Genomic DNA, 14548 nt, shown 5'->3' with positions numbered 1-14548 from the left:
CGGTTGAAAAACGTCACAACTCAAAAACGAATGACATCATAAATGTCACTAGAACTTTTAACAGAATAACCCTGTAGATATATTTCTAACTGTATTTTTAATAAAACGCGTAAACTTATTATTGCACAGAAATAATACTGTAATTTTTTTTTCATATTTTTTTACCCTTCTTTCTAATTAGAATTAATCGAAATTGATTTTTTTATATTTATTTTATTTTTTTAATGACAATTGGATAGAATAAAAATTCGAAAAAATTCATACAAATAAATAAAATAAGAAGAAAATAAATCAAAAAATTAGAAAAATTATTGAAGGTATTGTATAAAGAGTTTTATCTTTTTTTGTTTTTTTTTGTGTTTAATTGTTATATGAAGTGTTTTCGTCTTATAATTATGAGAAAAATTTATAAAAAAAAAACAATTGTCACTTATATAATAAGTTAAGAACAAAATGATAAAGTCCTTATGTTTCATTGGCAATATTTTTCTGTTGTGTTAATTTTTTTTTCTTATTATCACATAATAGTGAACAAAAATATCGGTTGAAAAACGTCACAACTCAAAAACGAATGACATCATAAATGTCACTAGAACTTTTAACAGAATAACCCTGTAGATATATTTCTAACTTTATTTTTTAATAAATCGGGGATACTTTTATCGCACAGAAATAATACTGTAATTTTTTTCATATTATTTTACCCTTCTTTCTAATTAGAATTAATCGAAATTTATTTTTTATTTTTTTTAATGACAATTGGATAGAATGTAAATTCCAAAAAATTCATACAAATAACTAAAATAAGAAGAAAATAAATCAAAAAATTAGAAAAATTATTGAAGGTATTGTATAAAGAATTTTATCTTTTTTCGTTTTTTTTTGTGTTTAATTGTTATATGAAGTGTTTTCGTCTTATAATTATGAGAAAAATTTATAAAAAAAACAATTGTCACTTATATAATAAGTTAAGAACAAAAAGATAAAACCCTTATGTTTCATTGGCAATATTTTTTTGTTGTATTAATTTTTTTTTCTTATTATTACGTAATAGTGAACAAAAATATCGGTTGAAAAACGTCACAACTCAAAAACGAATGACATCATAAATGTCACTAGAACTTTTAACAGAATAACCCTGTAGATATATTTCTAACTGTATTTTTAATAAATCGCGGAAACTTATTCTCGCACAGAAATAATACTGTAATTTTTTTTCATATTTTTTTACCCTTCTTTCTAATTAGAATTAATCGAAATTAATTTTTTTATTTTTATTTTATTTTTTTTAATGACAATTGGATAGAAAAAAAATTCGGAAAAATTCATACAAATAAATAAAATAAGAAGAAAATAAAACAAAAAATTAGAAAAATTATTGAAGGTATTGTATAAAGAGCTTTATCTTTTTTTGTTTTCTTTTGGGTTTAATTGTCATATGAAGTGTTTTCGTCTTATAATTATGAGAAAAATTTATAAAAAAAACAATTGTCACTTATACAATAAGTTAAGAACAAAAAGATAAAGCCCTTATGTTTTATTGGCAATATTTTTCTGTTGTGTTAATTTTTTTTTCTTATTATCACATAATAGTGAACAAAAATATCGGTTGAAAAACGTCACAACTCAAAAACGAATGACATCATAAATGTCACTAGAACTTTTAATAGAATAACCCTGTAGATATATTTCTATCTGTATTTTCTTACAACTTCTTCATGATTAATTGACTTGTTCTTTATTATTTTACAATAAATTGAAAAAAAAAATTATTACTGCGATAATTACGAAATTTAACCTCCTTAAGTTAATCTCACTTGCGTTTATTGTGCCAATTACATGAATTATTCATTAGTATCTAGTGTTAAATTATCAGTTTTGCCAACCTTCCGTTTTGCTCCAACGCCAGATAGTAATGAATTTTTGACTTCACACAATGAAATGAGTGACAGCAAACTTATTTATACTTATTTTGGGCCCACCTCATGTCATTCACATTGAACAGAACCGGCTTTAAAATTTTCCCAGACACACAAACCGGCGCAAACCGACTGAAGAAATCATAATTAGGTTCAAATCTCGCACAAAAATAGCCTCATTTCTGAAAATACGTGACCGAAATACTGAGAGTTATTTTTGCAAACTTGGTCGAAGGGACACTAATAACTGACTGAGGAGCGCATGTTGAAGCTAATTGGATAATAGGCGCGTTTGAATCCCAACAATCCAAGGCTTTAAGAAGGATAATAAACGATTTTTTGTGGCACAACTTCTGCGAAATGTAAATAGAGTGGGCGGATTCTCGCGTTTGATTGTTTGTCTTTTGCGAAATAACGAGCAAATGAAAGAGGACGGCACAAAGGAAATGAGAAATGTTATATATATATGGAAAATGTTTGAGTTGGGTTTGCTCTATTTTGTTAACCTTTCATGGTAAATCGCTAATTGGTTGCTTCGCTCGATTTCATTAACTTAAAGGCCTATTACCTGAATGAAATAATCAATCAAGATTACGGCCAATAACGGAAGTGATTGATGGTTAGCTACAAAATCGCTTGATAGTGGGGGTTTGGTATTTTTTAAAATAGATCGCGTATTAATGGTGGTCTACGTACTCGTAGCTTCAAAAGTTGGAAATATCGACCAGTTATTTCTAGGGCTAATTATGGCAAAAACTAACTTTAGAAGCACTCATAAATAGTTAAAATCTAATCGCCTTGAATAAGCCACAGATTTGGAAACTTCCTTAACTGATTTTTTGTTGATTTGAATTATTTTAAAAAAATTGTATAATTGTGATTATAATTTTTTTCAAACTGACTGTAAATTTTAATAAGTTGTGTGAGAGTCCTACTTTTCTAGGATTCTTAATTTTTGTGTAACAAATTAATAAAAGTGTTTTTTTGTCAAGAAAATCTAATTATTTCAAAAACTAAGCAAAATCGACCATTTATTTGCATCTAAGACAAAATCTCGTTCTGTGAGATAGACCAGCCCTTAAACCGGTTCACTGGTGTCTCATTTATGTCAAGAATGAGTAAAGTAATTTTGGCTAAAAACTAACTTTAGAATCAGTAATCAAGTATTACTCATAAATAGTTAAACTATAGTTGCCTTGAAAAAGACACAGATTTGGAAACTTTCTTAACTGATTTATTAGAAATTTTTAAAACTGTGACGACTGTTTTTGTTTATTTGAAATATGTTAAAAAAAATTGTATAATTGTTATTAATAATTTTTTCAAATCCACAGTGCAGATTTAAAGTAATTGTGTGAAAGTCCTAGTTTCTAGAACTCTTATTTTTTATGTAACAAATTAAAAAATGTGTCTTTTTGTCAAAAAAATCTAATTATTTCAAAAACTAAGTATAATCGACCATTTATTTGCATCTAAGGCGAAATCCCGCTCTGTGAGATAGACCAGCCCTTAAACCGGTTCAGTGGTGTCTCATTTGTCCCAAGAATGAGTAATTGACCAATAAAATTATAAAAATCATTTCCTAAGACGATTGAAGCGTTTTTCATTGGATATCGGAGTCAAATTGCACTCCCAACTTTATTAAATAGACCAATCATAAGGCGTTCAGAACTTAACAAAAAATTGTTGTTTGATTATTTTGTAAATGGCGGCTAAACCACCTAGAATTTCGCCGTTTTCTAAGAAAATTTCAAATTTTTTATTACATTTGGGTTCAAAAATCGTAGATTAATTGTGGATCGATTTGTTTTAAATTGATTCTCGTAATTATTTCGTGTTCAAACTCAAACATTTCGCAAGTTTTTCAGCAAAAACTCAATTGTTTGTTTTTCACAAAGGTTAAAAATCTTTATATCTTTTGAGTTATGTTTTTAGTTAGACTATTTAACGATCTTTAAAAAACAAAAACAAAAATTTTGTTTTCCATTTAACTTATTCAAGTTATTCAACTTTTAACAAACTGCTTATTTTGTTTATGATCTCTGGCTTCCAGTCTTTTAATCTCATAGTTTCTATATTCTTTGTATTTTAATCACATAGTTTTTAATTTTATTTTCAGTATGTCAGCTTTTTAGTTTCTTAATTTTTCATATTTTTTTACTTACTAAATTCTTCAGTTTTTTGTTGTTTCACTGTCTTATAATTTCAGTTTTCCAATTTCTTAATTGCAGTTCTATAGATTTTTAATTTATAATTTTTTCAGTGAATTAGATCTACAGAATTTTAATATTTTTTTACTGTTTTTTAATTTTTTTATACCAGTTTTTAATTGTTTTAGCTTTTCAGTCCCTTAGTGTTATGTTCTTGTATTCAAAATGTCACGTTTTAAATTATTAGCCCTTCCAAATGCAAAGCATTATTTTAATTAAGTCACTTTGAAAAGTACAATTGTTTTTGGTTTTTGCACAAAATTTTTCACACTAAAATACAGTTTTTAACTTTCTAGAAATCCGGTCTCTAATAATTCGTTTAAACTTTTACTATTTAATGATTTTCCAATAATTGGTTATAGTTTTTTGATTTTTTGATTAGACTGTCTTCGTAAGTGCTTTTTTTATCAAGTATCATTTGTGAACTTGGAAATATCGACCAGATATTTCAGGGGGTAATTACGGCTACAAACTAACTTTACAACTTTTAAAACTGTGACGACTGTTTTTGTTGATTTGAAATATGTTAAAAAATAGTATAATTAAACCGACTGTAAATTTTAATAAGTTATGTGAAAGTCCTACTTTTCTAGGATTCTTAATTTTTGTGTAATAAATTAATAAAAGTGTGATATCGTTAAAAAATTAAATTATTTCAATTATTTTTATTCGCATCTAAGGCAAAATCCCGTTCTCTGAGATAGACCAGCCCTTAAACCGGTTCAGTGGTGTCTCATTTGTCCCAAGAATGAGTAATTGACCAATAAAATTATAAAAATCATCTCCTAAGACGATTGAAGCGTTTTTCATTGGATATCGGAGTCAAATTGCACTCCCAACTGTATAAAATAGACCAATCATAAGGCGTTCAGAACTTAACAAAAAATTGTTGTTTGATTATTTTGTAAATGTCGGCTAAACCACCTAGAATTTCGCCGTTTTCTAAGAAAATTTCAAATTTTTTATTACATTTGGGTTCAAAAATCGTAGATTAATTGTGGATCGATTTGTTTTAAATTGATTCTCGTAATTATTTCGTGTTCAAACTCAAACATTTCGCAAGTTTTTCAGCAAAAACTCAATTGTTTGTTTTTCACAAAGGTTAAAAATCTTTATATCTTTTGAGTTATGTTTTTAGTTAGACTATTTAACGATCTTTAAAAAACAAAAACAAAAATTTTGTTTTCCATCTAACTTATTCAAGTTATTCAACTTTTAACAAACTTTTTATTTTGTTTATGATCTCTGGCTTCCAGTCTTTCAATCTCACAGTTTCTTTATTCTTTGTATTTTAATCACATAGCTTTTAAGTTTATTTTCAGCATTTCAGCTTTTTAGTTTCTTAATTTTTCATATTTTTTTACTTGGTAAATTCTTCAGTTTTTTGTTGTTTCACTGTCTTATAATTTCAGTTTTTATTCTTTCTTTTTTTTTCTGTCATACGAATATATGTAATTTTCCAATTTCTTTAGCTTCTTACTTTACAGTTCTATAGATTTTTATTTTTTAACTCTTTCAGTTTTTAGATCTACAGAATTTTAATCTTACTGTTTTTTTTTTATACCAGTTTTTAATTGTTTTAGGTTTTCAGTCTCTTAGTGTTTTGTTTTTGTATTCAAAATTTCATGTTTCAATTTATTAGCCCTTCCAAATGCAAAGCATTATTTTAATCAAGCCACTTGTTTTTGCACACCTTTTTTTGACACCTAAATACGTTCTTTAACTTCATATAAATCCGCTCTCTAATAATTCTTTTAAACTTTTACTGTCTAATGATTTTCCAATAATTGGTTATAGTTTTTTGATTTTTTGATTAGACTGTCTTCGTAAATGCTTTTTTTATCAAGTATCATATGTGAACTTGGAAATATCGATCAGTTATTTCAAGGGGTAATTATGGCTAAAAACTAACTTTAGAACTTTGTTGATTTGAAATATGTTAAAAAAAATAGTATAATTAAACCAACCGTAAATTTTAATAAGTTGTGTGAATGTCCTACTTTTCTAGGATTCTTAGTTTTTGTGTAATAAATAAATAAAAGTGTGTTATCGTTTAAAAAAAATTATATTTCTTTCTAAAACTAATCTGAATCGACCATTTATTTGCATCTAAGGCAAAATCCCGCTCTGTGAGATAGACCAGCCCTTAAACCGGTTCACTGGTGTCTCATTTGTCCCAAGAATGAGTAATTGACTAATAAAAATAAAAAAAAATTGTGGATCGATTTGTTTTCATAAAAAATAATTCTCGCAATTAACTCAAAAATTTCGCAAGTCTTCCAGAAAAAACTCAATTGTTTTGTAAGATTTCTTCACAAAACTCAAAAATATACCAAACTAGGTTTTTAGGTATTAACTTGGGTTTTTGAAATTTATGAGCTATGTTTTTATTTAAACAATTTAATGATCTTTGAGAAGCAAAAACAAAAATTAGGTGTTGAACTTTTTCAAGTTATTCAACTTTTTACAAACCTAATTTTTTATTCTCAAGCTTCCAATCACAGTTTTTAATTTTATTTTCAGCATTTCAGCTTTTTAGTTTCTTAATTTTCCATATTTTTTTCTTCAGTTTTTTGTTTATTTAATGATTTTCCAATAATTGGTTACAGTTTTTTTTTATTTTTTGATTACACTGTTTTCGTAGGTGCTTTTTTATTAAGTATTATTTGTGAAGACAGTTGTTTGTAATGTTTATATTGATTACGAAAATTTGGATTAATAGTTCTTTTATTACTTTCCCTCTCAAGGCAATAAATTCCACATTTCCTCTTTCATTACTGAATCCAATTTTGTTAATTTTTTTTATTTTACTTTGTTTATTACGGAATAAGAATGGGAATTTTTTTCGCTAAAACAAACATAATTGTCCATAATTTGTTGAAAAATCTAAAATCTGAACCTAATTCGTCTAGAACGTTCTATTCGAGTGTTGTTATCTAAATTTTTCATTTGGTTCATCAATAAATAAACCCGGCATTCCTCTCCATTATTCACCAATCTTCTGGCTAAATTAAAACCCCCACTCAATTAACCGACTAAACCAAGCGATTATCCGTAATTTTTTCCCAATTATGATTTCTTCAATGGATGCACAGGCTACGCCCATGCGAATCCCATTGACCGGGTCAGTAACCAAGGTTAAAGTCAAGAGCGTGCTTCAAACTCGTAATTAGCGTAAATTATCGCCAATTAACGGCCAGTTTCTGCTCACCAAACAACTACTATCACTTTCGAAAGCTTACCTTTCACGTTTCGAAAACGCAACTCACACCAAAAAACTCATGCACCGGAATTCACCGCGCCCGGAAAAACAACAAACAACCGGAATTTTACAATTTTGCCATGCCGGAGTTGCGAGAGTTGCTTTGCGTGTGGATCCGGATCTGAGAGCCGATCCCGGACTTTTCGTGGTGCCAGCCAGTGCCGGCGCCGGGGATATTAATAATTTTTGCCAAAAAAGTGGCACGACAATGACACGATTGCTCGAATCAAACGATCAAGTCGCGGTTTTGGTTGTTTGGAAATGGGCGGGTTGTTTAGTTTGGTTGAAATTTTGCGTTTATTTGCGGCGGATGATTTTGCGGAAAAGGGACTGGCACGTGCGATTTAAACGAACGCCACTGGTGGCCAAGATTGCGACTGCTCCTGATTATTGATTGAAGGGAAAAACAGCGGTTTTGGACGTGTGTGCGCCAAAACGAAAGAGCCACTGCAGTTTGCCCTTGAGCACATTCAATTTCACAAAAATTTGGTACAGGTGTTTTACTCACATTCGGATGACGAGCGGGGTGAAGAGCGAACGAGGGACGGTTGATGTGAAGAATTTCAGCGTTTTCGAGCGCTTTGGCTTGATTCGGGGACGATCTGCAACATAGTTTTTTATTTGTACCTGATTTTGGCGAAATATTTGGTATCTAGTTGAATAAATTTCATTTCTATTTTTTAAGTTATCTGAAAAACAGTGAAAAATACCAAAACTGTCTTTAAGCTGTCTTTATGCAACGAGCGCATGCGAGTTGCATACCGAGACACTCGAAAAATTTAAGTGTTTTTGCGTGTTATTCAATTTTTTTTGTTGGAACATTTGATTTAAATCACGTTGCTATGGGAAACGTGTTTTAAAATAGTGTTTATAATCTATAGGATTCAGGTATAAAAAGAAAGCTTGAAATGTTATCAACAAAAAATATATATTTATTAATTATTTTATACAAGACGATAAAAAAATTATCTTCGAGAGAGGTTGAGAAACTTGAGAAGATAAAGTTGAATTTTATCATAGTGTACGATATAAAACTTTATTTCCTTTCCTATTATTCCGATTGACAATTTATTATTAACGTCAAAAAATCAACAATGAAAAAATTGTCAAAAACAGAAAAACAACAGTGATTGTGAACTTTATTTTTTATGACGGAAAAATTTTATTTTATCTGAAAAACAGTGAAAAAATATCAAACCTTCAAAACTTACTGTTATAGTTATTAATAATACGAGTGCGAAAACAATAGCTTAAAGTTTGAGGGCTGTCTTTATGCAACGAGCGTATGCGAGTTGCATATCTAGACACATGAGAACTTTAAGTGTTTTTACAATTTTTTTTTCTTGGAACATTTTCAATTTGAGACACGTTGCTATGGGAAGCGTGTTTTAAAATAGTGGAAACACGTTGCTATGGGAAACGTGTTTTAAAATAGTGTTTATAATCTATGGGATTCAGGTATAAAAAGAAAGCTTGAAATGTTATCAACAAAAAATATATATTTATTAATTATTTTATACAAGACGATAAAAAAATTATCTTCGAGAGAGGTTGAGAAACTTGAGAAGATAAAGTTGAATTTTATCATAGTGTACGATATAAAACTTTATTTCCTTTCCCATTATATCGATTGACAATTTATTATTAACGTCAAAAAATCAACAATGAAAAAATTGTCAAAAACAGAAAAACAACAGTGATTGTGAACTTTATTTTTTATGACGGAAAAATTTTATTTTATCTGAAAAACAGTGAAAAAATATCAAACCTTCAAAACTTACTGTTGTAGTTATTAATAATACGAGTGCGAAAACAATAGCTTAAAGTTTGAGGGCTGTCTTTATGCAACGAGCGTATGCGAGTTGCATATCTAGATACATGAGAACTTTAAGTGTTTTTACAAATTTTTTTTCTTGGAACATTTTCAATTTGAGTCACGTTGCTATGGGAAGCGTGTTTTATAATAGTGGAAACACGTTGCTATGGGAAACGTGTTTTAAAATAGTGTTTATAATCTATAGGATTCAGGTATAAAAAGAAAGCTTGAAATGTTATCAACAGAAAATATATATTTATTAATTATTTTATACAAGACGATAAAAAAATTATCTTCGAGAGAGGTTGAGAAACTTGAGAAGATAAAGTTGAATTTTATCATAGTGTACGATATAAAACTTTATTTCCTTTCCTATTATTCCGATTGACAATTTATTATTAACGTCAAAAAATCAACAATGAAAAAATTGTCAAAAACAGAAAAACAACAGTGATTGTGAACTTTATTTTTTATGACGGAAAAATTTTATTTTATCTGAAAAACAGTGAAAAAATATCAAACCTTCAAAACTTACTGTTATAGTTATTAATAATACGAGTGCGAAAGCAATAGCTTAAAGTTTGAGGGCTGTCTTTATGCAACGAGCGTATGCGAGTTGCATATCTAGACACATGAGAACTTTAAGTGTTTTTACAAATTTTTTTTTGTTGGAACATTTTCAATTTGAGACACGTTGCTATGGGAAACGTGTTTTAAAATAGTGTTTATAATCTATTGGATTCAGGTATAAAAAGAAAGCTTGAAATGTTATCAACAAGAAATATATATTTATTAATTATTTTATACAAGACGATAAAAAAATTATCTTCGAGAGAGGTTGAGAAACTTGAGAAGATAAAGTTAAATTTTATCATAGTGTACGATATAAAACTTTATTTCCTTTCCCATTATTCCGATTGACAATTTATTATTAACGTCAAAAAATCAACAATGAAAAAATTGTCAAAAACAGAAAAACAACAGTGATTGTGAACTTTATTTTTTATGACGGAAAAATTTTATTTTATCTGAAAAACAGTGAAAAATATCAAACCTTCAAAACTTACTGTTATAGTTATTAATAATACGAGTGCGAAAACAATAGCTTAAAGTTTGAGGGCTGTCTTTATGCAACGAGCGTATGCGAGTTGCATATCTAGACACATGAGAACTTTAAGTGTTTTTACAAATTTTTTTTCTTGGAACATTTTCAATTTGAGACACGTTGCTATGGGAAACGTGTTTTAAAATAGTGGAAACACGTTGCTATGGGAAACGTGTTTTAAAATAGTGTTTATAATCTATAGGATTCAGGTATAAAAAGAAAGCTTGAAATGTTATCAACAAAAATAGTAATTTTTGTATTAAGTGCGCGAAATGAGTGTTTTTTTAATGGCGCCTGAGAATGTTATTTTAGTCGAGACCGCCAGGTCGAGACCTAAAAGACATTCGAAGGCGCCATTAAAACATGAATTTCGCCACGAAATACAAACAACGTTTTTTCTACAGCCTCCAGATGAAGAAAAAAGTAACAGAAATTAGTTGGAACAAAATGGTCTGATAAATCGAGTTGCTTGCATGGTTACGATGATAAATAAAAGTGATAGTTGCGAAAAATTTGTCACAATAGGTATTTTTGTTGAAGAAGTGTGATGGATTTTAGCAGCGAAAACGAAATAGATGCAATTGCAAGCGCGGCAGTGTCGAATCTTTTGCCTGCTAAATCAAGACCGCAGTACGAAAAAACGTATCTTCAGTTTCGGCAGTGGTGTTCTATGAAAAAGATTGATCAAGTAACGGAAAATGTTTTGTTGGCGTATTTGGAAGAAAAGTCTACCACCTTAAAGCCACCAACACTCTGGGCCCTTTATGCGATGTTGAAAGGATAAACGGGGGCACGTTTTCGTCATGCACATTTAATTTTCATATGTCAAAGTAAATATCTATTATTATTGTTTTGTAATATTGTTCTGTATAATTATAAAACCTTTAAAACTACCTCTCATTATCGATCCGTCTCTTCATTTCGGTTGCTGTTGATGTCTTTTCGTGTTACTAAAATTGTAACAGAAATAAGTTGGAACAAAATGATCTGAAAAATCGAGTTGCCTGCACAGTTAAAAAATATTATTTTTTCACTGTGAAACCGTGAAAAAATAATATTTTTTCACAGTGAAAAAACGTCAAACTTCGCGCATAGGTAACCATGCATAAATGTCACGATTTTTTGACGGCTGTAGAAAAATATATATTTTTTATTTATTTTATACAAGACGATAAAAAAATTATCTTCGAGAGAGGTTGAGAAACTTGAGAAGATAAAGTTGAATTTTATCATAGTGTACGATATAACACTTTATTTCCTTTCCCATTATTTCGATTGACAATTTATTATTAACGTCAAAAAGTCAACAATGAAAAAAATTGTCAAAAACAGAAAAACAACAGTGATTGTGAACTTTATTTTTTATGACGGAATTTTTTTATTTTATCTGAAAAACAGTGAAAAAATATTAAAACTTTTAAACTCACTATTATAGTTATTAATAATACGAGAGCGAATCTATAGCTTTAATTTCGAAGGCCGTCTTTATGCAACGAGCGTATGCGAGTGACAGTGAATTTTTTTATTTTATCGGAAAAACAGTGAAAAAATATCAAAACTTTTAAACTTATTATTATAGTTATTAATAATACGAGTGCGAAAACAATAGCTTAAAGTTCGAGGGCTGTCTTTATGCAACGAGCGCAAGCGAGTTGCATACCTGGACACACGAAAACTTTAAGTGTTTTTGCATGAGTGTTACTCAAATTAACATTTTATTTAAAACACGTTGCTATGGGAAACGTGTTTTAAAACTAGTGTTTATAACCTATAGGATTCAGGTATTAAAAAGAAAGCTTTAAATGTTACCAAGAAAAAACATATATTTATTAATTATTATCTACAAGACGATAAAATTTTTTTTTCGAGAGAGGTTGAGGAGATAAAGTTGAATTTTATCGTAGTGTACAATATAAAATCTTATTTCATTTCTCATTATTTCGATTGACAATTTATTATTAACGTCAAAAAGTCAACAATGAAAAAACCGTTAAAAACAGAAAAACAACAGTGATTGTGAACTTTATTTCTCTTGACGGAAAAATTTTATCTTATCATGAGGTAAAGAATGCATAAAATAGGATTTTTTTGTTTACAGCAAAGTAAAAAAATTCTGTCATTTAAAAATAAAATGAAAATTTTTATTTTATTTTTTTATTTTTATTTTATTTATTTATTAGAAAAATGTATTTTTGTTTTCTTATAAATTAAAATTTTTATGTTGTTTAACCCGATAATACTTGGTTAAAAATATTCAAAACGAGATAAGATTTGGTCTCTGAGGTAATGATTAACTAAAAACATTATTTACATTATTATTTTTCTTAAAAACTGAGTTGAAATTTGTGCTTTCGCTCGACGACTTGGACAATATATGCACATTATAAAATAATTTGATAAAATATTTAATTTTTAATGAAAACAGTAAATTGTTATAATAAAAATGAAAATCGTAGAACTAAGTTTAAAAAAATTATTAAATAGTGAGTTTTTGGACTGAATCAAAAGTAATTTCCAAAATTCCTATATTTATGTTTAAGGTTAGTAAAAAAAACTTCGACTGGTAAAAAGTTATAGAAAAAAATAATACAATAAAAAAATTAAAAAAATATATTTTACGTAAAAGGCTTTATCTTTTTGTTTTTATTCATTTATTTTAAATAGGTTTTATGAAATAAGTAAAACATTTACAGAAATAAAATGAAAATTTGAAAAATTACTCATAACTGGAAGATAAATTTTGTTAGTTTTTTTTTGGCTTAAGTTATGAAGTAGTTAATAAAAAGGACAATAATTGCTGAGAAAGTGTTACTTTAGTTCAGAACCCTTTGGGGCTTCAGTCAGATTTTCGTTTTTTTGATTATTTTGTAAGATTAGATCGACTTTTGTAATCTATTAATAAGAGTGGCAAAATTATTTTTAGTCGCTTTATTTTAAATACCTAAAAATAGCCAACCTGAATAATCGGCAAATATCCTCTGTCATTTATTCTCTTACCTTTCTGGGGCTCGAAACTCTTGGCCCTCCTAACCAGCGACCTCCTGAGCGCATTATTCCTGAAGCTCTCCCTAATGGAGCTCCTCAAACTTTTCCTTTTTTTCTCACTTTCAACATTTTTCCCTCTCAGCTGTACCAATTCGCCGTCAATCTCGATAGTATTTTGCATAACTCTCTCGTCCTTAGCCATAGTTTCCTTGTCTTCGAAAATTGACATTCCGCATTGTTTACAGATAAAACTTTTTATCATATCTAGTAGGAAAATAGCTCACTTCAAACCTTTTTCCGAACAAAACTTTTGCACATTTTTATTAAGAAAACACGAGACGGGCTAGGAAAACACACGTAACACTGATTGTTTGATATTAGGAAATGTGAAACTTATCATCATCGGAGATAAGAAACTCCACAAAAGTGACGAGAACGCTCGCTCTAATTTACTTTAATTAGAGAACAACGATCGAAATTATCTATTATTATCAAAAAGGTGATTCTACAATTGCTAACACGTGTTAGGAGTGTTGTGTTCACACCCAGTATTTATTAAACTGGGGTCTGGAGCGTCGAAATTTTCAAACAAACACGGCTATCACTCTGTAAACACTCTGTATAATTTGCTAATTGTGGGGTTTTTGAGGCGGGCTTCAAGGAAAATTTGTTTAAAAACTATTGAAACATTTATTATATACATTCATAATTTTTGGAACCGAGTATATATAATATATAATATATAATATATAATATATAATATATAATATATAATATATAATATATAATATATAATATATAATATATAATATATAATATATAATATATAATATATAATATATAATATAATATATAATATATAATATAATATATTTTTTTAAAATATTAGAGATAAGAAATACAGACTTTATACGGTGTGTTCAAAAAGTTTTTAGATCAACTCTTGCTGTGGAATTTAGATGGCTAGATTTTTATTGTCTTTAATAGATTATCGTTTTTTATTTTATTTTATTTTATTTTATATTTATATTTATCATCAAAAATTCTCTGTATAACTCTGTATAAATTGCTAATTGTGGGGTTTTAGAGGCGGGTTTCAAGGAAAAAATTGTTTAAAAACCATTGAAACATTTATTCATTTATTATATACATTCATAATTTTTGGAACCGAGTATATATAATATATAATATATAATATATAATATATAATATATAATATATAATATATAATATATAATATATAATATATAA

General features: G+C 28.1%; 1 protein-coding gene across 4 annotated transcripts in view; it reads right to left on the bottom strand.

Annotated features, from left to right (window-relative positions):
* Positions 1-13641, bottom strand: part of LOC100141873 (GRAM domain-containing protein 2B) — a 79581-nt gene extending 65940 nt beyond the window's left edge. The window contains exons 1-2 of one of the 4 annotated variants that reach the window (XM_015984147.2): positions 13310-13641; positions 7900-7993 (exon numbers count right to left, since the gene is read on the bottom strand). In XM_015984147.2, coding sequence (XP_015839633.2) covers positions 7900-7993; positions 13310-13559 — 344 coding nt within the window. In that variant the 5' untranslated portion in view covers positions 13560-13641. Of the gene's footprint in view, positions 1-1982; positions 2133-7371; positions 7706-7899; positions 7994-13309 lie in introns of those variants that run through there. The other 3 variants (XM_015984148.2, XM_008200708.3, XM_015984149.2) reach the window with 3 other exon arrangements.
* Between the last annotated feature and the right edge of the window lie 907 nt (positions 13642-14548).

This window comes from Tribolium castaneum, chromosome 7, assembly GCF_031307605.1.
Source record: "Tribolium castaneum strain GA2 chromosome 7, icTriCast1.1, whole genome shotgun sequence".
NCBI lineage: Eukaryota > Metazoa > Arthropoda > Insecta > Coleoptera > Tenebrionidae > Tribolium > Tribolium castaneum.
This window is presented reverse-complemented; position numbering and strand designations above follow the sequence as displayed.